Genomic DNA, 24,998 nt, shown 5'->3' with positions numbered 1-24,998 from the left:
TGAGAACTTCTTAATTTGCTCCTGGGCAATAAACCTCCAGGCTTCCCACAGCTCACATTTCCCAGCCTGTCAGGGGGTCAAACACGGAGTGATGGAGTTCAATGAGAAATCAATCTCGTGATTGCAGGAGCCAAGGTCTGGAGAGGAAAAACCCAAACAAACCGTAAATCGGAACAAAAGAAAGTGCCAGCTATTCCCAGGTTCCTGATAACATCATCAGAAGTGGCAACACTGGACTTCATGAAAAGCCTGGCTGAACTTTGGGGTCAGCCCCAAACAACGAGAGCTCTTTCCTTTTGTCCCCTGTCCCCGCATGCCTGGGGAGTGACGTGAGTGGCCTGGGTGATGGTATCTGCACAGCTCTCCCAGCCCACACAGCCCCTGCACTGCCCCTGTCTGTGGTCAAAAGCCCCACCACGGCCAGGCTGGAGGTGGTGGGGCAGTGACATTTCTGGCTGCGGGAAGGAGCGGATTCTCCTGCCCCCCTGCAAGGTGAGCAGCTCTGCTGGGAGCACGTGCTGTCACATCCCTGACTCCTCTCACCCCCTGATCCCTCCAAAGGGGCAGCAAGGATGCCTGGGAGGTTTTGTACAGGCAGGAGCAGCACCAGGGTGGGAATGTCCCAGATCTCCATCTCGTGGGGGGCAGGTGTGAAGTGACCCTGGGATTTCAGGAGTCCATTCCTCAGCCCCCATCCCACAGGAGTGGTTGGTTTCCTTCTGTTTTCTCTGTTTTCCATGGAAATGGGGTGTTTTTCCCCATTGCTGGAGATAGGCAGGGGGGAAGTGTCTGTGGGGAAGATCTTCATGGAAAACCTCATGGAATGCACGACAGACACAGTCAGTGGAAGGACACTCCCTGTGGCAAAAGGGACCCTTGTCAACCTGTGAATAAACTCCCTGCTTTACAGGGACTCCTGCCATGGACTTACCTGGGCTGAAGCCACCTCCAGTGTCACAGTCACTTTTCCTTCTGCTCTTTATCCCCAGGAGCTCATGAACAGACTGTCCATTTTCAGCCAGACTTGACAGAGACGTCCCAGAGGGAGTTTTTCTCTCGCAGGCTTGGAAGAATTCAGGCTGCTGGAAGGAAAAGCCTCCTGACTGCCTCTGCTGAGGGCTACATGAACTGTTCCAGACACTGGAGACTCCAGTTAGAATGGTTTAGGTTGAAAAAGACCCTAAAGATCGTTGAGACCACCTGTAAGAAGTGAGTCCAACATGAAGCAGCACAGCCTGGAACACCCTGGATCCAGGGAAGAAGCTTTAATGGAACCTCTGGCTCCCTGTGTAAAGCCAGTCTGTAGGAAACCCACTGCTGGCACCTCTGGAACTACTTGTATTTATTTGGTTGATGGTTTTAAATTACAAAAGAGCTTTTGTTGGTCCCTACTTGTCATTAAAACTGGCTCATGGTTTTTGGGGGTCATTTGTACAGGTAACAGCACCTGTCAGGACCATGCCTGACCAGCCTGGCCAAGCTCTGCAACCTCTGAAGGGGAAGAAATTCCAGATGCCCAAAGACCTTGGTGAGGAGAGGAGCTGCATGGAGAGCAGGGAAGGTATTGGAGTGTCCCAGCAGGAGAGGGAGAGCAGGGAAAGCATCAGTGTCCCAGCAGCAGAGCAGCACCTGTGAGTTCAGGATTGCCCACTTAGGACCAGGACAGGAAGGGTTTGGAAAAGGGTGGCTGGAGAGAAGGGAGAGAAGGCTGAGCAGTGGCCAAGTTAACCCTTCCCATGCTGGCATTTTCCAGGCAGTGAGCCAAGTGACTGCTCGGGAAGATGGATATAACACATGTCTGCAGTCTCCAAAGGGTTATTAACTGTGCAATAATGGCCATGAAACTTGGCTTCCTCGCCGTACATTTAAAATTGAAAGAAAAAAAATACAACACCATTTTCAGAAGGGGGAGAGGGCTTGTTTCCTAGGAACTGCAGGGCCAAATCCACCTCTGTGATGGTGAGAGGAGAAACACCTCCCCACACACGGGCTGGCAGCAGGGGAGCAAAGCAACCACCACAGCAGGACCACAGCCCCCTCCAGCCACACGAGTTTATCCTTATCAGGAACAGTTTCGAGGCATTCCTGAAAAGCCCATGGTGTTCAATCAATAAAGAGAGTCTGTGTCTCACTGGAGCTTTGGGATTTGGATGCAATAAACCCACTGCTGCTCCTAGGACAGATTCCTCTTTTATTGTGTGGGTGCCTCTGGGGGCTTGTCCCTCACTCCTGGCTCCAGCCTGTGCCAGCACCGAGGTCTGCCTGGGATGTTGCCCCTGTCATGGGGCGTTGCAGCCTCTTGGGCTCCTGTCCAGACACTCTGGAAGTCTGGGATGCTCCACAGGGAGTATCCCTGCTCCAGAGCAGTCTGTGCCAGCCAGCCCAGCCACTGAGCGAGTTCTTCCATGCAGTAAGTTACAGACTTCTCTTTATTAGTGCCTCTCTTCCCCCACACTGTTAAATTTATACTTTCTCTGTATTGTTATGATTTTTTGGCAGAGGACTTTGGAAGGTGGGAGAAAGGATCTACTAGAAAGTTAAACAAACCTAAGTCCCCCCCCCCCCTTCCCCATCAAACCCTTCTGAGGGCAGAGACGAGGCACCAGCTCTGATCCCTCAGCAAATGAAGTCTGCTGGTGGTCTGGGTTTAAACGTGGCTGTTGAGGGCTCAGGCCAGGTTTGGCAGCTCACAAATCAAGTTGCCTCGTGGTTCTCAGGAGTGGAGGGTTGCCACGGGTGGAAGGGCTGTGGGGGAGCTGCTGTGCCAGCCAGAGTCCTGGCCCTGGGGGGGCACACTGAGATTGCTGGTTCACAGCAGGTCAGGAGGGAATTTCAGGCTCTGAGGTTTTGTTTTCCATGTTATGTTACACTATTGACACAGAGCAAGGCAGCCCCAAACTGAGTTTTTGTCTCCCTTGAATGAACCCAGGCCGGTCCCTTTGCTTTAGGAACTTTTATTAGAGAGCAGAGTGAGCCTTGAAAGAGAGAGGGAAACAGAGAGCTGTTAAATCTCACCTGATCTCAAACTGTCTCTCTCCTTGAGCAGCTCTCAAGGAAAACGTGCTTCTTGCTGCCTGTCCGATGCCTGGGAGAAAGAAAAAAGGTATGAACACACTCATGTCTCTCACCAGCCCTCTTCCTAAATTCAAACAGCCCTTTTCTCAGCACTCCCCCAGCTACCTGCCCTCCTAGGGATGAGCATCCAAATCTAATTCCTCTTGCTTGTGACTCAAAGCCATTACCACTGTTAGTGGAAGTGCTGCAGGGAGATCTGCCAGAGTCGTTCACACTCTTTTATGGGTCTTCCCTTGAATTCTTCTACAATTTCAGGAGCAAAGTTGCAGATTTTTGCAGAAGTTTAAAGTCTAAGACGCTGCTCTGCTGGGCCACCAAAGTTTAAAGCTGCTAACAGGTTGGGTCTTGACTGCCTTCCACGACTCAGCCGTGCCAGGAGAGCAGAATCCAATCCAAAGCCCACTGAATGCAGTGGAAACCTTTTGCCCTTGGAAATCACCCTATTGCTTTCAACAGCCCCTGTCCAAGCTGGCTTTTCCTGACTCCTGCACAGCTGAGGACTTGCAGGATGTGGCCCAACCAGGTGGGAAGGAGCTCTGGTGGCTGCAGGACCTCAGTGAAAGTGGGAATTTTTATATCTCTTGAGCTTTATGCACTTGTTCCTTGTTTCCTCCATGTGGTAAGTGGTTCTGGAGTATGTGAGATCACTGCCCAAAGTCTTTGTGTGCTCATGTATTGTATTCTAAGGTGACTCTGCTTAATCAGGGAAGTGGGACCAGATGCCCCAACATGACCTGTGATTCTGTGATATTGCCAACTTTGTTTTTTTTTCCTGGTCCTCTGAGCCCCGGGATTGATCCTGCGGATGATGGAGGGAAAGAATAGGTGAGTTTTTCAAGTGAGCTTCCATAGCAGTGTCAAAATTGTTTTGATGATGAAAAAGGGGTAACGCAGCCGGTCAAGGGAGGGGATTGTCCTGCTCTGCTCTGCTCTGCTCTGCACTGGGGTGGCCTCACCTTGAATATTGTGTGCAGTTTAAGTCAACACAATATAAGGAAGATATTAAGCAATTAGAGAGGGTCCAAAGGAGGGCAATGAGACCTCACTGCTGTTACAGCTTCCTGGGGATGGGAAGAGGAGGGGCAGGTACTGATTTCTGCTCTGTGGGGACCAGGGACAGGTGCTGAGGGAAGGTCCTGGAGTTGTGTCAGGTTGTGGATATTAGAAGGTTCTTTCCCCAGAGGGTGTTGGGCACTGAACAGGCTCCCTATGGCAGTGGGCACAGCACCAAGGCTGCCAGAGTTGAGGAAGTGTTTGGATGATACTCTCAGGTGCATGATGTGACCCTTGGGGATGGTTCTGTGCAGGGCCAGGAGTCGGACTGGATGATCCTTGTGGGTCCCTTCCAACTCGGCAGGTCCTGTGATTCTGTGAAAACATGACAGGGCAGACCAGCAGCGGGCTGCCCTGGAGAGAGCCCCGTGGTGATCGGGGTGGGACGTCCCCAGCAGCTCCACGGCCACAGCGGAGCAGCCACCGGTTCCGGACCGGGCCGGGGCCCCCTCGGGGTTCCCTCACGCTCCGCTCCCGGGGCAGGAGAGGGCGCCCCCTGCCGGCCGCCCCGGCCCCCCCCCCTCGCGCACGTGCGCCCTCCCCGCGCGGCCCCGCGCGGCCCGCAGCCAATGGGGGCGCGCGGGGCGTGTCCCGGCGGGCGCGGCCGCCCAATGGGCGCGCGGAGCCGCGCGGGGGGGGGCGTGTCCGGGCGCGCGCGGCGGCGCCGGGGGCGGGCAGGGCGCACTCGGGCCGCGCTCCCGCAGCCGCCGCCGCGCTCCGCGCTCGGCCCCGCCGCCCGCACGACGATGTTCGACGGCTGCCTCCTGCCCCTCGTCGTGCCCTGCCTGCTGCTCTGCGGACTGCACGCCGGCACAGGTAGCGCTCCCCGGGCTCCCGGCTGTCCTGACGGGGCGTGCCCCGCGCCGCGGGTCCGGCCGCGGGCGGCAGCGTGCGGGCGCGGGGCGCGCACCGCATCCCCCGCCTGCGGGATGAATCGCTCTGAGCTCGTCTGTTTTCTTTTCCTGTCCTCCCGCTGCTGCCGCTGCTGCTGCCGGAGCGTTCCATGTGGAAAGCTGCTGACTGTCCTTGGCTGCGTCTGCGGCTCGCTCTGCTTTTCCCCTTCTCCGTGCAGATTTTTATTGGGGTTGGTGAAATGCGATGCTTGTGTCTGAACTATATATATATATATATATTTAATGATACAAGTAGCTTTAGCATTTGCTTTATTCCTCTTCTCCCTGCACGTTCCTCTCTCTAATATGTGTGTACAGAGAGAGGAATAAACCCCTCTGCTCCGCCGGCTCCGTTGTCCCCGCAGCCCGTTCGGAGTTTCCAGCGCTGGAACCCGAGCGCGGGGCTGTCCCGGTTCGGTGCGGGGGTCCCGGGCCGCGGGACCCCGGCGTTCGCCCCGTCGGGGTGCGAGCGCCTGAGCCTGTCTCCTCCTTCTCGCCTGCAGCTGGCGGAGCGGAGCTGGAAGTGGTGATCCCGGAGCGAGTGCCGCTGGAGAAGATCCACCTGCTGCCGCCCGGAGGGGATCGCGGCGGCCCCCGGCGCCGGCGGGCGCTGCCGCGGCCGGAGGAGGAGGAGGAGGAGGAGGAGGCTGTGCTGCTCCGCCTGCCCGCCGCCGGCACCGAGCTGTACCTGCACCTCCGCCGCGACCTGCGATTCCTGGCCCGGGGCTTCGCGGTGGAGCAGCGGCGGAGCAGCAGCGGGGAGCAGCGGCGGCCCCCGCGGGAGCGGCTCTGCTTCTACACGGGACGGGCGCTGAACCGCAGCGACTCCTTCGCCTCCCTCAGCACCTGCGCAGGGCTGGTACTGCCATCCCGCCCCCATCCCCTCGGTGCAGGGCAGCCTCCCCTCCACCGGGCTGTTCCCCTCAGCCGGATGAGGAGGGATGCCCCTGCCTCGCCTCCCCTCAGCGCAGGGACCCTCCTGTCCCCTCACCTCGCCCTAGCTCTGCTCTGTGGAGCTGCCCCAGCCCCAGCCATCCCTGAGGAGCCCCAGCCATCCCTGAGGAGCCTCAGCTCCCGCGGCTCCGCTGTGGGTGGGTGGCAGGGTCTGTGGCAGGGTCTGAGGGTGCTGCAGAGGAGTGTCCTGGCGGAGGGAACATTTTGTGTCCCCGTCGGGCAGGTGGCTGAGTCCCGCTGTGGGTGATTTGGCCGCCTGGCTCACTCCTGCAGCAGCTGTGCAGCTCCTCAGCCCGTCCCACCTGGCTCCTGCCGTTGGTGTCTGGTTGTTGGGTGGGAGCAGCAGTGTGAGGACACCTGGTGCTATGGCGTGGCTGGAGGAACCATCCCACTCAGGAATGTTCCTCCTACCACAAGTGTCAGGATTTCTCTACCTGAGGCTGTAGGTGGCTCTGCAGGGCCTGGTTCTCCTCTGAGCGTGCTGGTAGGAGCAGGTGATCTTGTGTGGGACAGAAAGTTTCTCAGGGGTGAAGACTGAGACGATGAGTAGTTTGCAATTATTGCTGATAACTTGGAAGTACTTCAGGAAGCCAGTGGGGCGTTAAAGCTTTGATTCCCAGCACGTGGTCCTGGGATGTGTGTCCTGGGGCGTGTGCTGCTCCAGACAGACTTGTTGATGGAGGTTTAGCCTTAAACTGCAGTGAGAAGCAGTTCATGCTCTGCCCTCTGGGCTCCAGCCTTTGCTCCTGAGCCATTTGAGGGCGCTGTGCCTCAGGATTAAAAAAAAAAACCCAACAAATGGCTGAGAGATGCTGAGTGGCACTGGAAACTGAGCCGAGTTCCAGTGAGGGAGGCTTAAAACCGCTATCTCTGGTTCAGGCTTTAAATCACTGACAGCTCCACGCCTTTGTCACCTGGCGTGTTTTGTTAATGCTGTTCATGAAGTGCTGGGCTTCCAAAGCTACCTACTCCAACGGAGCTGGGAAGAGCAAACAGGCGGAGAAGGAACGTTTAAAAAAAGAGGAATGCAGTTGTAGGCACAGAATTAACTGCCTGAGATCAGGGAACGGAGGAGGGGGTGAAAAAGATTGGCGAAATTCCCAGTAGAAAAGTTGGAAAAGAAACAAGACTAGGTAGTCTTTGTTCATTACTCTAAATATGAACTGCAGTGTTGCAGCATCTGTTTGGGTCATAGGAACTCTAAGCAATGACTAAATTGGCATAGCTGGGCTAGATCAACTTGGGATCAAAAAGGGGTTGGTGTCAAAGCTGCTGGTTTGTGGCACCTCGTGGGGACCAAAGCCCAGCGTTAGTGACCGTGTTGGGAAAGCTCTGCTTGCCTTTGCCTGTGCATCTGGCCCTGGGAGTGCTGGGAGTGGTGTGCTGTGGGAGAGAGGTGTTTCTGCATGTTGGGATGCTCCTTTCCTCTTGGAGGAATCCATTCATTTACTCTTCATTCAGATAATCACCAGAAATGGGAAAGGGCTCAAAGCAGGTGCCTGGTGCACTCAAGTGGGTTAAGGTTCATGACACCCTTGGGAGCTCAAAACAGAGAACAGAAAACTTGAGTGTCTTTAGGATGAACCTGAACTCGAGATGGATGAAAGACCTTTGTAGTGAAAACCTCGCAGCCTGTTTGTCCTGGCATTTACCTTCGGAGCAGTTCTAGTGCTGCAGTGGGAGGTTTCCTGAAAACTCCAGCCCAGGAGCGCTCATTGGACTGGAACTGGGTGATCAGGACATCTCATTCAGGAAAGCTGGTTGCTGAGAGGTGCAGTGGGCAGTTATCCTGGATCCTGATCTCCAGCTGGCTCAGACTTTGCTGTAATTGTATTCCTCAGCCCTGCCATAAATCATAGCAAAAGTGATATAAAATGGTCGGGGCAAGTGGAGTTCTAATAAAAACAAAATCCCTGACACAGTGGCACGAAAACTGAGCCGCAGCCAGACTGAGCAATTGCTTCCTGGTGATGATATCAGATTCCCAGTGTGGCATCTGAAGGTTGGGTTCTGTTTTTTAAACTCTGCTCGCAGATGCTGCCGTTAACCAGCGTGTGGCTGCTGCAGCTCCCAGCTGCGCCTGGAAGGGTGGGCTGTGCTCTTTGGAGCTGTGTCAGGTCTGTGTTCAGGACTGCTGTACCCAAGGCCTCATCATTTAGGTCCAGCTGACCCCCAGGATTCTGACCCCAGGACTGAACTGCCCTTCCCTGGTGCTGGGCACCCACAGGCAAAGTTCTGCAGCTCCTGTGCCTGCAAGACCGGAGCCAGCAGAGCAAGTTGCTCCCTTTTTTTGGGAAGCTGCAGCTCTGTGAAGCCGCAGCAGAGTCCCTGTCACTGCTGAAGTGCTGGACTGCAGCATCAGTACCTTAGAGCAGGCGTAGGCTTTTCATGTTTCTTGTACCTCCATTCTTTTACCAGCTCCAGTTTTAGGAGGATCGTGTTAGGTTTTGACTTAGAAATGAACTTGAAAGCTCTTTTCTGTTCAGGAGCCATATCTGAAAGCTGAAAATCACTGGGATGCATTTAGAGGCAGAGTTTTCATTCTAAGTAACTTCTCTTACATTTTAAAATCCAGAATCTCTGATTTTGGGTTTAGGACTGTTCTTTGTCCTATCTGTAATTAAAGTGGATCGTCCTTCTCTGCTGAGGCAAGAGAAGGGCTCGTGGCTCCCCCTGTTCAGGCCAGTTCAGGTATCATTTTCACACCTCATTTTTGTCTCCTTTGAACTCAGCAAGACTTCCTCGTGCAGACTGGGTTGGTGGAAGTGGATGATGCACCTTACAGGGGTTCATGGAATGACAACAGTGCATTTCCTCTTCATAGGATGGAATAAATTAATTGAAACTGTTCCTTAAGCAATGCATGCTGCAAGTTGGGAAACCCTAAATATTTTGTAGTATTGTCTCATACAGTGCAGAGAGGAAAAGAGCTGCTTCTCTTCCAAGCTTCAGGTACATTTATTCAGGTTAAACTTCAGGCAACTCCTGGTGGACAAATCTTCCAGCATGTTAAAAGTATTTCTGAATGGTGGCTCTTCATTCTGGTGTGTCCTGTTCACTTGGGATGATCCCTAAATTTTGTGAGGGTGTAGATGAGGACAAGGTTTGGCAGGTGTGGGCAAGGAGACAAGAGCATCCATCTGGACTTCTTGTGGGGTCTCTGAGCTCCCACTGGTTTCCAGGTGGGTGTCAGTGCCTACACAGGACCTGGGTGTCTCTGTGAGGGTTTGGATCCGATATGGAAGGGCAGTCAGGGCAAAGAGGACGGAGCAGGTTGGAGTGGAGCCTCCAGGGAATGAGCAGTAACTCCAGGGGCTCCTGGTGAAATGGTAAATCTCCTCTACCCTTGGGAAAAAGAGGAAGAACGTGGAAGAACCCACAGCCTGTTGGTTTTAAGCCTGTCTGCTGCAGAGTGAGCAATAAAGGTGAGGTTCATCCTGTTCATTGGGTACTTTAGGTTGGTGAATCGTCCCTCTGGAGGAGTTGCCTTTCTTCACCGGCAGCAGAGGGAGGTGAGGGCTGGTTTAGAGCAGATTCCTGCAGCTCAGTCGCTGGCCGGTGGCAGGGAGTGTTTGGGATGGTGCTGCCCTTCAGGTGACCGCAGGAGCCTCTCTGCTGTGGGAAGCAGCAGTGCAGGCATGCTGGGGTTAGAAGATGATCCTATTTCCCCTGAGGAAACCTTCAGCTCTGCTGAATTCCCTTGTCTGGGAGAGGAGCTGTCTGGCATTTATCCAGAGCTGGGCCATGAGCTGAAAAGTTAAACCTCTTAAAATTACCGTGCCGGGTTTCTGTGTGCTGGGATTTGCTTTCCTCTTCCACGGTGGACAAAAGGGAGAACATGCTGAGATTTCCTTGGTTAGCAGACTTGGAGGCCAGGGCAGAGGTACAGGCAGATATTCCTGGGGATGGTCTGCTCTCATAACTGAGTGTAAACCTGAAATGACACACGGAACAAGACTTAACTTAAAGCTCTTCTTTTCAATTTGCAAGAATTGCCCTTGTAAATAAAAACCAAGTAAAGCTGAAGTGTGGTTGTTAATAAGGGCAGGACTAAAACCCGCATGAAGTTTCTTAGGCTGTGTTTGTGGGTTGTTTTGTTCTTCACTTTAAACACGAAGTTCCTTTCAACTCGGAGGAAATGGTTAAACAACGATTTACAGTGTAAGAGTTGAGAAATTGAGAAGGGGATGGAATTTGTCAGATGTTTAAATCTGTTCTCTCTTCGGCCTGTTCGTGTGTATGTAACTAATGAGCACTGAGGAGCAAAAGAAAAATCTGTTAAAGATTCAGCAGTTCACAGGATCTCCTTCAAAGATGTTGTGAAAATAAAAAAGGGCTGGAAAAACAGCGTAACTGTTGGAGAGTATTAACATGTGGGAAGGTCCAGAACCACGTGCAGAGAACGCTGAAGGTTTGGATCTGTTGTAGCTCCACCAGCACTACCAGGGGACAGAGACAGAGCAGTGCCAGCAAAGCAGGGCAGTGGCATTGCAAATACCCTGCCCCAACGTTCCTGTTACCACTGGGGTTTCAGTGATGTGCTGTGAGGACCTTCCCCCTTTCCCCGCTGTCACTGAGCCCAAGAAAAGCTCCAGTGGCAAGGAAAACGATGTGTGGAAGAGAAGGGAACTACTGGCAGTACCAGAGTAGATCAGAGGGTGATCAGTTTGCTTGAGTGGCCACTGTGTGTATAAAACTCTGGATAAAAGCACATGGGAATGTTTTGGTGCTTTGGAGAACAGGACATTTTTATTTTTTTTTTTTTTGGCCATTGAGCGATGTTGAGCTGACTTCTAAATTCAGGATATGAAATATCCTTGATGTGAAGGATATGGCCACTGTTAAGCACAGTGGTGAGTGGGGCTGTAGTGGGAAGTGTGGATTATTGTTTGTTTTAATCAACTTGTCAGTTTGCCTTGCGGGGCTGAAATGATTCCAGGCTTTCCCTGCAGGATTCTGTCAGCTCCATGGTCCAGCCATACTGACTGCAAAATCCAGGTTAGATTATTAATGCAGGTGGTGATGACCTTTTACGCTGAATTTTACCTGATGACTCCTGGATGATGGGGCTGGGCAAGCAGCTGCTTTTCCCAAAATTCAGCAATCCTGGGGACTGGAACAGTGGCAGGTCCTGTTTCTACTCTCACAGTGAAAGAAGGATGAGAGGGAGTATCCCTCCCCAGGCAAACATGAATTGGCAGATCCAAAGCATTTTATTTAATTGGAATGATTTCAGGAGATGGAGGAAAAATAGCTCTGAGAGTCACCTGGCCTGTCTTACTCCTTTGTCTCCAAAATCCAGTTTTCTGCAGTCCCTGAACATGAAGATAGAGAATAAAAGCACAGAGTATTTGCCCAGTGCTGCTGGCTGGTATCTCCTGCTGGATTGTAGGGTCTGGTAGTTGGGGGATTTGAGGGAGACAACATTAAGAATGCATTTCTAATGGAAAAAGCAACATAATGACCAGATCAGGTCCAAAAGATCTCATCTTGACCAGCAGCTTTGAGGACTCTCTAGAACCCAACTGGCAAGACTGGGGAAAATTTTACTTTACAGGCCCAATCCTGCAAATGCTTCCTGCTTGAAACTCTTTATTTGCCTTGTCTGATTAAGTTTGAGGTTGCTTCCCAGCCTATTCCAGGGTGAAGACTCGTGGCTCTTTCCCCCCATAGGTTTCACAATTCCAAGGCAAATGTGAAACATAAGTCCCTTCCAATGGTTTAAATTATTTTCACGCTCGATGCCAGAAAGTTGGGATAATGTTGGGTGGTGATGGAACCGACTTCTCCTTACATATTTTTGGCACCAGCTGAAGTGGTTGGCAGCCTTTCAGGAGCTCTGGTGTGGCTTTTAGTACCATGGCACCAGATTTACAACCCTTCTTCTAAATAATTAAAACCTATATTAAAAAAGGGGGCTGGGGCTACCTCCCAGCTGGAAGATTGGAAGAAGGAGGGGAAGTCGTGAAGAGCGTCGTAAAGGAGGCTGGAAGAACAAGTCACTGGAGCTTTTGCTGTCTCTGAAGCAATTCTGACGAAGCCCAGCTTGTAATTGGGATGAAAAGGCAGCCCTTTGGAAACCCCAGGGCAGAGCAGGGCTGGTAAACTGGTGTGCATTTCGTGGGGCCAGGAAAATAATGTCAGATTTGCTGTGTAAACAGGAGCCCTTCTGGGAGATGTCAAGACATTTTAAACTTAAGCAGTGACCTTGCCCCGAGGGCAGAGTCTCTTTTGCAAGACCCCAAAAGAGGTGTCCCTTTTGACACGAGGGATTCCTAGTTCTGCTGTGCTCTGCAGCCGTGGCAAGTGGAGACACCAACTCTTACTATCTTTATTTTTTTTCCCCCTGAGTGCACTTTGGAAATGGGTGACCCTTCCTGAGCCGTCCTGGTTTCCCCTGGACGTTGCTCAGCTCGTTGTGGCCGTCAGAGCAGAGCAGAGCAGAGCTCTCGTTCCCGCTGGCAGGAATTGCTGCTGCTGGAAATACTGGGCCAAAGGGATTTCCTGGGTGTTGGTGAGGCCTGGCTTTGGCAGGGAGGTGTGGAAATGTGTGCTGTGCAGCGTGGATGTAACGTGTGTTATAAATCACGGCAGAGCACTCAGCTGCTGAACACGCAGCGTGGACGTGCAGAGCGTTTCTCTGGAGCGGTGCCCGCCTGGCACAGGACGTGGGGAGGGGGGAACCAGAGGGGTCTGGTCTCTTTTTTTTTTTTTTTTCTGTGCCTGGGGTGGGTGTTGGAGCTCTTGGTGAGCACCTTTGCCTCTCAGGTGCACCACAGGCACCTCCTGGCAGGTCAGCTGAGGCCTCTTGTTCGCAGGAGTTGGATCAGACCCACGGAGTTCTCTCAGGGGGGTGCGTGGAAGAGAGATGCACTTTGAGGCTTTTAATTGCAATATAAATAATCAGTGGATTAGTGCAATGAAAAGGAAGTCAGAGCCCCTTGTTGTGTGCAGTGTGTTACAACCTCAGTGTTGATTATTAAACCTGGAGGCTTTGTTAAGTTTTAAGGTGATACCTTTGCTTTCACTCTCTTCTTTTCGTGCCAGAAAAGGAGTGGAAAAAGCATTAAAGGACCTTAAAATCTCTGGGTTGGAGCAGAGGAGGGCTCTCCTGGGGCAGAACTGGCTTCCAGAGGTGCTCTTGCCAGCCCTGGTGTAAGGCCTGGACTCGGTGCAAGGAAGGCAGGGATTTAGTGCTCTGACCTGGAGTTATTCAGAGGAGGTCTTTGCCTTCCTGGTGTTGGTTATTTCAGGGATGGAGGAACAGTCCATTCCTGACTTGACCTCTGAAACCCAACCCATGCCTGGCAGGGAGAGCAGTGCTTGCCATGTGGCCCATAATGCAGCCAAGAAGAGGTATATTTGGTCCCCAAGAATTGTGTGTGGCTTTGCAGGTCCTACTTTTGACATCAATTCCCTTGGTGTCGACACGTGTGGGTGGTCTCCTGTCTGCAGTCCCACCTGTGTTCTCTGCTGAGACAGCAAATGCCATTTGATAGCAGTGCAATCCTGGCAGTTGGAGAGGTGATTTTGAGGTTTTTTTTTTTAAATTTGTCCTCATATGAGCTGAGCATTTCATGTGTTTGTGCTTCCAGCTGGAGTGGGGCTGTACCTGGAGGGAGAGGGAAAAGGGAAGACAAAGATGTTTGATAAGACCCCCCCACCTTTGTACATGTACAGTGCACAGTGTTTCTAAATACTCAGTGATATCAAAACTAAAGAGATGAAGTTCTGTGGTGTGTATTGCACAGACTGAGAACGACCCATAGGAATTCCCTCCCGCTGCAAACAGTGATTGCGGGGACACGGTCTGGGCTCGGGCTGGGCCGATAGACAAGGTTTGGATACCAGACTGACGGGCATTTCTGCTCTCCTCCCTGCACAGGTTGGCTACATCCAGCTTGGATCCGAGCACATGCTGATCCAGCCCGTGAACTCCTCCGAGACCTCGTTCAGTGGGAAGGAACATTTCCTCCGGCGGAGACGATCCACGAGATCCAGCCAGGCCGGGAAGCCCCACGTTCCCGACGAGCACTGCAAGGTTGTGGCAGGTGAGCTTGAAGGGGCTGGAGAGAACATCCGTGCCTGAATCTGTCAGGCTCTGTATCCCAGTGTTTGTGTTTAACCAGGCCTGTCCTTGCTCACAGGTTGTGTCCCAGCTGGCGCTGCCGTTGGCAAATCCCGTAGCCAGGACTGTTATTTTCTCCTGTGTGGAGCTGAGCTCTTAATGGTTCACCAGGTTTATCTTTCTCAGGGGTTCAGGCTAAGCCAATCTCCTCTCTGATTCTCTGAGTATGAAGTCTTGGTTCTGGTTGGAGTTACAGATCCCCTGTGTCTCTTTTTTTTAGAGAAAACACCAGAATTCAGCACCACTCTGATTTCCCAGCCAAGTTCCGTAGGTGCTGCAGGTCTGTGGTCATTGCAAATGCACTCCAGAATTCTTACCCTGTAAAATAAGACAGACTTGAGTTAAAAGCTGAGCTGAACCAAAATGAGGGCAGGAAATCACCCTCATCCTTTTGCTATTGATCCTTTTAACCTTCTGTGTAGGGGCAGGGGTGCTGCCTGTCCTTGGCAGAAATTCCCTCCCTGGGAAGAGGGACTGAAGGAAGGAAACTGGGCAGACACTGGGTAATAAATTACATGAAATCACAAAGGGGAAGAGGAGTTGAGTGAGTACAAAGATACTGAAAGGAGACACTGAAAAAAAAGGTATTTCCAGTAGTACCTACTGCTTCCTGAAGGGTTCTGAGGTCCCACTGCTCTTCCCTGCTTTGTCCAAAGGGAATGTCCTCCTCAGGTGATTCCAGAGGTGACCAACAGGCAGGTCCTGAGCTTGGTCTTAAATCCGTGTCAGCAGAATGAATTCTGTGTCCGTGGGGTTCCTGATCCATGGAACTGGGATTTCCTGTGGCAAGGGTGGTTGTAAGTCCTCCACAGCTCAGGTTGTGGAAAGGCCACGTGGGCTGAGTGTGTGTTGCAGTTCTGGGGCAGAGGGAGGTTGATAACCTGATATATAATTTATTTAAGGCTGTTCATCTTGGTCTGTGATGGCTTTTTTCCAGCCTGAGGATAACCGAGGGGCTAAGCAAGGACTGGGATTTGGGAAGAGGAGGAGCTCTTGGGTGAGAGCAGGACAGCTTTAGTCCCTCCCCCAGCACTAGGTGAGGAAAATCTGGGACTGTGTCAGAGGAGTTTGCAAACCATTTGGGAACAGAATTCCTCCCCCCTGGGTGCAGTTGGCTGTGCTAAAAAGGGAGCAAAGCCCCCTGTTGTGCACCAAACCCCGAGGAGCCCTGGCAGAAAATAATGCCACTTAAAGGCAGATCCTGAATGTTTTCCATTGTTGCTGGAGAGAAATGTAAAGTCGTGGCTGTTAATAGGCTTAGCACGTTAACGACCTAATTGACTCCTGTCTGGTTTGGATTAACTTCCGTGCACAAGGAGTTTAGGAACCAAAAAAAAAAAAAAAATTAATCCTGTCTGACACACAAAGGGCCCATTCCTAATGAAGCTGTGTGGAAGTGAGGACCTAGGGGGCTGCTTCCAGAGGTTCTCCTGGGAAAAGGTCTCTGTGCTGTGGCACTCACCAGCACGGGCTGAGGGAGGGACTGGTCAGATTTGCAGATCAGAGCTTGATTTCCACTTGTCATTTGGCTCAGCCAGGCTAAAGCTTGGCAGGAGAGGATGGAGGTTGTAAATACATGGGGAATATTCCTATGCTGGACATTTCAGATACAAATCCTATGCCGTGGAACGACGTAATAAAACACATGTCTGTGTAAATACAATATAAACGGAGTATTTTTCTAAGGCACAGAACTGCCATGCTTGGGCGTTTTCCAGCCCTGTGCTGCCGTTCTTCTGTTTTCTGAACACACAAGAATCACCTCAGTTCGTCTGTTCATCTTAAAATCTTGTGAATCAGTGGCAACTGGCACAGTCTGGGGTTATTTGGGAGTCAGATGAAATACAAAGCATCGGATGCTGAATTTTTAATGTTAATTACTGATCACGCCATTAAAATTTAAACGGGGCTAAATGGCCCGATGGCAAATTTCCTGTGATACGTGAGCTTAATTACTTGTAAAACAGAGATGGGCGGTGATGTAATGAGTTGTGTGAGCATTTGGAGGAGGAAGAGAAGGAGGAAAGCACTTTAAGAAAAGCAAAATGAACTCGATCAAGAAGTGCTGCTGAGCTGGGGTTCCACCCAGAAATGGGGTGTTTTCCCTGCAAACCCCAGGCATGGCAGAGGGAAGCTGAGCTGGATCAGTTCCTTGGGGCAGGGCAAGGTTTGATAAGTGGTGGTTGAAATCTCTTAAAACAACCCCTTCAGTCCAAGTGGCGTAACATGTCCTACAGCACTCAGAATTATTTTTAGAGCTGCAGGAGGACTTTGTGGGAGCCAAATTTCTCCTGGAATAATCTGTGTAAGAGGATTAATCTGGCTGTAGTCAGGAATGGGAAAGTACTTAAGGTTTTGCATGACTGGATCCTTGAGATTTGAGTCTGAAAGTGCCCACTGAAGGGTTAAAAAAAAAAATAAATCCCAGGGCCGATGTTTTAATCCCTTTGTTTAAATTCCAAAGGGCTCCAGCAGGCAGGGGAGGGATCCCATCACCACGGGCCAGGTGCTGTTGTCAGTCATATGATATGTGTATTATTTTTATCACCTGTCATCCAGCAAGAGGAGGAGTTGAAGTCACAATGCGCATTTCTTCCCAGGCATGAACATGAGCCCCTGTGAGGCAAACAGAAAACCCATTAAAAGGTTTCCAGGTGCGCAGGCAGCCAGGGGGGAAGGAATGGAAAGGTTGGGTTTCACTTGCTCTGAAGGCTCGGAGATGTGAGGAACAGGGGAAATCGCTTCACACCAGCGAGGTGAAACGCTTCCCATCTCCAGACACTGGGCTGCATCTGGGGTGTAAAAAGCTGCACTCACACCCTGCTCTGATTTTAAGACCAAATTTGACAACTTTCTTGCCAGAGGTCCCTGAGAAAGGGGTCCCTCTGTGGGGAGAGTGGAGCCACAGGGAGTTGTGTTTGTAGGTTTTAGTACATATGAGTAAGATTTTCTTTGCAGATGAGCCCGGCAGGACAGAAAAGATCTCTTCTGATGCATCATTTGTAATGTTTTGCAGTGCCCAACCCCCTGTAGCTCAGAATGGGGGTAGAAACCCCCTGAAATAGGGGTTCTTTCCTTGCCCTGTCTCTCTGTGACCTGGTATCATATACAGTAAAGCTGTTGGTAAAATATGTGACAATATCAACCACAGCCTCAGCTGCAATGAATAGATATAGCCATGTTAACTATCGTGGAGCAGCAGTAATTTTACTATTTACTGAGATCTGGGCACGTATTTTGCAAATTTTCGCTGCCTTCAAAAATGGGGCAAGATTTTTCATTTTTTTTCCCTTGATTTTGAGCAAATACCAATGTTAAAGGCAGAGTGAAACCATGTTGTGAAAGCACAGGAGTCTCCTCTAACCGTGTCATAAAACTTTCTGTTTCTTTGGGAAAAGTAAGTTCTGTTATAACTTTTCCAAAGGTCTCCAGTGATGTATTAAAGTCTCCTTACATAGAAGGGATTTGATACAAAATACAGTCCAGGAGCATGAGGGAGAGCAGCTTGTCTTTGGAGGGAAGGTTGTTATTTCATGTTTATGATACAGACCTCATAAATTACTCTTAAATGTGGGTTTGCTTTAAACCCTTTTGTCAGTTTAAACGAACCAGTTCTCCTTGAATGCAAATGTGCTGCACATACAGTGAAATAACGGGAAGATCAGTATTTTAATTCACAAAACAAGGCATTGCTCCCGTGTACAGTTGCTTCTCGACCTGTTGGAACAATTTATCAAAGCTGGTAATAATTTAAGTAAGTGCTGGTGTGCAGGTATCAAATGTAGGGGAAGGCTTTCCCTGAACAGGTATAAATCCTAAACACATGTTGCATTTCCCCATCTTTAATCATTGTCTCTTAGCTCTGTTTTCTCTACAGGTTTGACTTGGCCCGAAATTCCAGTTGTTATGGCCAAAAAACACGTGCACTAAAAATAGAGAGATGTAATGCAACCTGTGTTAGCCCATATTAGGAAGCAGCTGTTGGAGAATTAAAGCAGGATTTCAACAATGGGCTCTGCAGAAGATGTAATGTGATTAAGTGTTTGCAAGCACAGGAGGGTATTCCCTGTGTCAGAAATTCAGCACTTTACCCACAGGGTTGTATCTCACTTGTGGGGGGGGAGCAGGAGAGGCTCCAGGTTCTTCTTCCTCCATTTCCAAGGTGCAGAGGGAACAAAAAGAGGATGTGTAAATACACAGTCAGTGGGTTTCTTCCCCTCCCAGATCAGCTGTACAGCTCATTTGCCTGGTTCCCAGTAAACCCTGGTGTTGGTTTCCATTGGAATCCAATGGATTGGCAGTGAAGAGCTCGGGCGTGCAGCGTACACTGTCCTTTTCCTGGGATATTCCTGGATATTTCAGTGGTCATTCTGGCTAGAAATGCAGGCAGGTGACTCCAAGGAGACTTAACTGCTCACCTTTGAGCTGTCTTTGTTTCTTCTATGTCATCATTATCCCCAGCTCAAGCCCTTCTCTCTGTGCCTGCAAAAACCTGTCTTATTTATCTGCCATGAGGGAGTCCTTGTTTCTCCCACAAGGAAAGTGTCCCTTTAATAGGACAGTTCGGGACTTGGAGCATCTTTGTCACCAGGAAACTTTGACATCCTGGTGACCAATTGAACCAGTGAGGAGATGGAGCTCATGGTGCTTATCCTGTGCTGTCCCACAGACCTGCCCTTGAAGACAGATGTGTTGTTGTGATGACTGAGTGTGTTTTGCAGAAGGATAAGGTTTTAAGTGATGTGTCCAAGCCACAGACTAACTTGGATAACAGACCTTGCTGTAAAATCTCTGTGGTGTTTTGAGATGCAGCAGAGTTCATGACTTCTGTCTCGAGTTCTTGTTTGCTGCTGTGCCAGAGAAATAGTCATGAACTTGTGATTTGTTATGAAAGTGACTGTTTGGGGGAAAAAACCCAAACCCACAAACAAAAAAAAAAAAAAACCAAAAAAACCCAAAGCAAAACAAAGCCATTTTTGGAAGGTGAATTAGGGGAGTAATGGCTCATTCTGCTATGCAAGGATTTTTCCTAGCAGTCGAGGCAGGATTTTGTCTGCCCTTCCAGTTAGAGAGAAATTGGAGGTGCAGTTTTGTAGGACAGGGCATTAAAAAGGAGAGGACAGTCTGTGATCAGCTGGGTTTTCAATGGGCAGCCATTCATAATTCCTGAACTTCAGGCTGCCCCACTGGCACCGGCTGGCTGTGGTAAATCTGAAATTCCAGGTTTTTGGAGGAGGTATAACAGGGACAATTTTTGTGTTGCATCCTGGCAGGGGGGAAGGGGCTCCATGTTTCCGTGTGGCCTTTTGAGAGGTGTCTCTATCCTGCTGCTGGCACCAGGGAAGCCTTGTGGCATCCTATCCCTCTGATAATTCAGCAAACTGGACGTGTGGTTGTAGGTTAAGCGGTAAGAATGTACCTCAGGAACTTCCTTCCTTTAATTTCTAGGCTTGGTTTGTGTGCAGGATCTGCTTCTTTCTTTGTTTTCCTTTGGAGAGGTGATGATTTTTACCTTTAGGTGTAACTAATAAAACCTGCCTGACGTGAGTACCAGGGAAAGTTTCTGTAGAAACTCCTGGGGCTTTGGGAGAACTAATTTCAGCTGTTTGCCCCACTTCTCTCCTGCTTTTTATGCTGCTGAAGTAACAATATAGAGTAAAACCCTCCATCAGGGGTGTGTGGAGATGCTAAAGGGGTCATGGGAGGAGGGAAGTCAGCAAAGGGCTCCTGAGGAAGAACAGGAGAGGGTTTTTAAGGCAGCAGCAGAAAAGAGCTTCCAGAGAGAAGTCTGGCCTTGCAGAAAGGACTCTGCAATTTTCCTTTTATTTGTGGCTTTTGTCGAACTGCATCCAGCAGCTGTCAGTGGGTTTGACTGGAGTGGGGCAGCAGAAAGGAAAGATCAGGGAGGGAAGAAAGGTGGAAGGCTGTAGGGGAAGAGGTTGCTTTTCAGATGAGTCTGGGAAATGCTGTTGGAAGGGAGGTAGGAGGAACAGGAAAGGACTCTGCAGTCACAGCAAGAATCTGCCAAAAGCCAGACAGTGCTAGACAGTGCTTTTGGTGTGTAATAGGAAAAGGTCATTTGGGGCGGCTGCTTTGGAATTGTACATCTGTTGAGTTGCCATAAAAAGCACTAAACATAAGGAGTTTTCTGCAGAGGCCTCAGAAGAGCTCTGTGGTGCTTCTGCTCACAGGAGGAACTACGATTCTTGCCGTTCTGAGGGAGATTTCCAGGCTGCAGAGCGTGATGTGGTCGTGTCGCTTTGCAGGTGATGAGCCAAGCAAAGGCAAGAACCTGGAAATAAAAGCCAGCAAGTGAACTTTGCAGTGTTACAGCCATCTCACACTGAGGATCTGGAGGGGTACTGCCCTTCTCTCTTCACCCAACAGGCCTGAATTTTGTGGAATTTTCGGCCAGATAGGCTGTGTAACACGCTGCCAAGGTGACAGTGCCCAGTCACCTGCAGCACAGACGTGCTGTGCTGGGGATTCACTCTTTCAGCTCACATTTCATGTGAAATCCTCTGACCTCTGAAGCAGGGAACACCTGACTCCTAAAATAGTGCTCCCTTTGATTCTGTGTGCTCCCCACAGTGGAAACTCCTCTGACAGGCTCCTGCCCCTGGTTTATGGCCTCTTAGACCCTCACGCTAACACTTCACATCTGCACCACGAAATCTGTGCCATCAGTTTGTTCAAGGGAAGAATCCCCCCAGCATTTAATCCCTGTTTTTAAGGGCTGATGTTTATTTTAGTTTGGGGTTTCATGCACTCAGGGAGGGATTCTCTGCCCATGGGCCATAAATCTTGCAGGGCAGGAGGGAGGTTTCTCTGTGCTGACTTGTCTCCCCAGTGAGGCTCTAGAGATGGGGGTTTTTTTGGATACTTCCATAAAGTCAACTCACCTCAGGTATGAGCTGCAGATGCATTTAATGAGGATTTTTGCTGTTGGTTTCGGATTTTTTTTTCTCCCCTTCACCAAATGTGGGATGTGTGCTTTTCTTTCTTTGGGAGGGTTCATCCATGCAAGTGGCTTGTTTTCTCCATGTGCTTGATTATGCTGGAAAACTGTTTGCATGTGTGGTGGGCAGGAAGGTGCAAAGAGAGACCTCTATGCAACTAAGACTTAGTTGAGCCTAGGCTTAGCCCCCCCTACGAGCAACTTCTCTATAGGTGGGGGATTTACACCAGCTGTAAGCTTTTAATTTCCTAGGGAATTACCAAAACAAGAATTTGATGGGGAGGTGCTGCTCTTTCCAGGAAGGTTCTCATTTCTAGCAGCAAAACCCCGAAAAGTCAAATGTTTTTACTGGCATAATTTTACCTTCTATTCCTTTTTCTCTGCTTCCCCCCCCTGGTATTTAACAGATAACCTTGCAGACCTGTAGATAAAGGTGTGCAGCCGTGCAGAGGGAGAGGTGGGTGATGAAAGGAATGAAGAGAATAAACAAACACACAACACGGGAGCTTTTCAATAAAAGTTTGGTGAAGTCCTCTCCGTGCCATAGCTGGCAAATCAAAGGTGCATTCTGCTTTTCTGTTTTCTCACATAGCCTTTTTAATTTTATTGCCTTTCTGAAGCACTTAGAAGCATAGAAATCCCCTGCTCTGGGGCAGCTTTGTCGTGATTGTGCATTTTTCTGTGGCTGTCCCGGGGTCCCTGTGAAAACAGGCCTTGAAACGTGGTTATTTCCATCTTTGCTGCTGGCAAAGCTTCCAATATTTATGATCACCCCATGTTTTCTTTTTTTTTTTTTTTTTTTGGCTTGTCCATAGGCTCCTGTCTGTCTCTTCAGACCCAGGGGGATATTTCCAAACTCTGTTCGGGGGGGGCGGGGGGGAAAAATCAAATCAAATTTCATAGTTGTTTTCTGGGTTTAAATATGTACCGAGTGTTGACAGTCGATGCCTTGGGCAGAAAAGCACGTGCAGGGCTGTGCTGGAGGACTGGGAGACAGCTCAGGAGAGGGAGGTGGGGATGGCCACGTGCAGATGTGCGTCCTGACGAGACAGCAAGTGTGTGAATGAGGGAAGGCAGGGTTTTAGGGGGCTGCCAGCTGATGGGGTTTATCACCCCGAATGCAGGAGGGGCACTCAGGGAAAACTGATCATTTGGGACAGCGGGGAGATTAAAGCTGAGTTATGTCAGGGAGCTGGTAAACAGGCAGTGGAAAATGAGGATCAGGGAGTGCTAACTCAGCTCTGCCTGCTGCTCGGCGGTGCTTTGCTCAGAGAGGGCCTCAGGGTGAGCCCAGAGAAAATTCAGAAGTGACTCTCTGCTCTGGGAAATGAGCAGCACGTGCTGTGTGACATCAGAGGTGTCTGATCATCCATTACAGTCCTACCCGTGTCACTTTTGTACTGAATGTTGGGTTTGTGCTGTTTCAGGACTTGTGGGTTCCCTTTCTCCTAAGAAAAAAACCAGCTTTGGTACTAATGTATCTTATCCCTCAGATACCACAGGCTGAGCAGTAAGCAGAGACAGTTTCAGTGCATCTTGGCCGTTTCTTATTGCAAAAATAAATTTGTTTTCATGACTTCATTTGCTTTTCTTTAATTTTACAGCTGAAAACACCAACAGGTTTTTTGTGACTGCAGCGAAGTGAGCGGGTTCAGTTTCATATCCGCCCTTAATTTCTCCTTTGTTCCTGCTTTGCACATCTGCCTCTGAGCTCTGAAACACGTTTCACCTTTCAGCTTAGAAGGCAAACTACTGATCCATCAGTTTGGAGAAAAGGTGGTTTAACCTCTGTGGTTTGATTTTTGTGTTAACGGTGGCTGATCCCTGCTTTGGTCTGTAGTCCTTAAATTGAGTCTTTGTCGCGGGTTCTTGTGACTGGAGTTCATAACTCAGCTGGTGTGGGGAGTCCCCTGGTTTTGGGTCACACACCCCAACAAACTGGGACGTGAGCTCCACTTGTAGGTGGCCGTGACTGCAGCTGCTGCTGCTGCTGCTCAGGCCAACAGCAATAAATGAGCACAGAGAGCCTGAGAAGGTCTTATCTGACCTGACCTTCTGCGCTTCTGAGTCTCAGCCAGGGACTTCTGCAGGCAGCCAATAACCTGTGTTCCAAAACAATCCCACTTCATTTTAAAATGTTGAGACTGTGTTATGTTCTGTTACTCTGCTCTAGTATCGTGCTGGTAGCAAGTAAAAATGCAACTGGTGGCAATACTGACCCCAGGAATATCTTACAGCTTCCCTGGCTGTGGAGAAGCTGCAGAGTCTAGAGTGTGCATTGCGTCCCAAGCCATGGGATATGCTTTGGTTCCCTGTCCTAAAGTTGCCTTCAACAGACTTTTCCTCAATCAGCACTTGCTCCATTAGAGTGGAATGTTACTCCTTTCACAAACAATTTTTCAGATATTTTGCAAGAGCGTGACTTCTTGGTTTGAATTACAGTTAAACTCTGGTTTTTTTTGAACTTCTCTTTTCCCATCCTCTTCCTTGTTTGCACATCACCTGGTGGTCTCACACAGCCTGCACACACAGGCGCAGATGGACTTGCAATGGGACCTCTTGGTCGCTTCTTTTGACCAGCAGAGAACACTTCAGTGAAAGTGTTCTTGCAATCTGAACGTGAGAATGTTTGTTGAAAGGGGTATTGATGTTTCATCATGATCTGCCAGCCTTAAGGAGTATTTTGACTTTTAGAAAAGAAGAGACAGAAGAAAGTGAAATCAACCAGTGACTGGAGGGAGAGGAGGAACGCGATTCGCCTCACGAACGAGTACACGGTGGAGACCCTGGTGGTGGCAGATGCTGACATGGTCCAGTACCACGGTGCAGAGGCTGCCCAGAGATTCATCCTCACAGTCATGAATATGGTAAGTGGGCACTTCACTCTCAAAAGCAGCAGCCAGAGTAAACAGATCACGTCCAGGGTTGGCTTGACAGCCGAAATGGGGGCCTGTTCTGACCGTGAGGTGTGAGCAAGGTTTTCTTGTTTGTGCTTCCTCTTCTCCGTTTGTGTGACTCCTCTTATTTGCCTGAGCACATCACAGTAAAAACCTTTTTTTTAAACTGAAATTGCAAGTTTTCAGTTAGAAAATAATTGTTGAGTAGTGGTGTTTTCTACCAGGTTTTTGGTGCTGCTGTGGTTTACCTTGGAAGGGAGTGACCAGCAGTGGGCAGATGGTGGTGTCTGACGAGATGTTTCTTGGGTTCCTAAAGATTTCTGTGGCATTCCTGTTTCATAAGAGAGATTTCTCTGTGGATCACTGGCACAGACAGTCCAAGTGTTACTGAAGCCAGCAGTCATACTGATTTCCACCAGAAAACCTGGCTTTATATCCAAACCACTCTTTCTCTCTGATTTTTACGTGATGAAAATGGCTGCTTCCCTTGGAAAACTTAACACCAAACTGCCAGGTGATCCCATGTAACCTCTGGGGCTACGTGAGTTGGTGCTAATCATACCTGTGACTAGCTGATGGAGTTGGGCTTTAGAAGCGTTCTAGAAATTCTGCAGGGAATCTGTCAGGAGGGAGGAGAATGTTTGGGAATTGCAAGTTCCTGTGGAGCGTGGGTGTTAATTTGTCAGCTCTCCTTGTAGTGAAACCTTCTGCCTCAGCTGATGAGGGAGCACAAAGCTTCCCTCAGTGAATTCTCACTCAGCTGTTGGCAGTGCCTACAAAGAGATAGTGGCTAAATTGGATGTGGACATGGAAAACTCTGCTCAGAGACGGCAGGGGTCCTTCCAGAGGCGTTTGCCCAAGGAAGTCTTGGAGGAAGCTCCTGTTCCTCTGCCCACGCTATTGTAATATCCAGGAGCAGCTCATTCTCCTCACCGTGTCTCTGTTGTTGTTCATAAGCAGCAAATTGGCTTGGGCAAAAAAATAACAATTCTTAACAGTAATTGCCTGGTCCTGCTTCCCAGTGAAGAGCTGAGTGCTCT

General features: G+C 49.9%; 1 protein-coding gene across 1 annotated transcript in view; it reads left to right on the top strand.

Annotated features, from left to right (window-relative positions):
* The first annotated feature begins 4,874 nt into the window (after positions 1-4,874).
* ADAMTS17 (ADAM metallopeptidase with thrombospondin type 1 motif 17) overlaps positions 4,875-24,998 on the top strand; it is a 155,545-nt gene continuing 135,421 nt past the window's right edge. Inside the window, exons 1-4 of the mRNA XM_027904260.1 lie at positions 4,875-4,944; positions 5,387-5,880; positions 13,861-14,026; positions 23,756-23,928. Coding sequence (XP_027760061.1) covers positions 4,875-4,944; positions 5,387-5,880; positions 13,861-14,026; positions 23,756-23,928 — 903 coding nt within the window. The remainder of the gene's footprint in view (positions 4,945-5,386; positions 5,881-13,860; positions 14,027-23,755; positions 23,929-24,998) is intronic.

The sequence above is a fragment of the Empidonax traillii genome, unplaced genomic scaffold, assembly GCF_003031625.1.
Source record: "Empidonax traillii isolate 1590-97213 ecotype Southwest subspecies unplaced genomic scaffold, ASM303162v1 scaffold1030:size276291, whole genome shotgun sequence".
NCBI classification, from domain to species: Eukaryota; Metazoa; Chordata; class Aves; order Passeriformes; family Tyrannidae; genus Empidonax; species Empidonax traillii.
Note: the sequence above shows the minus strand (reverse complement) of the source record. Positions and strands in the feature narration are given on the sequence as shown.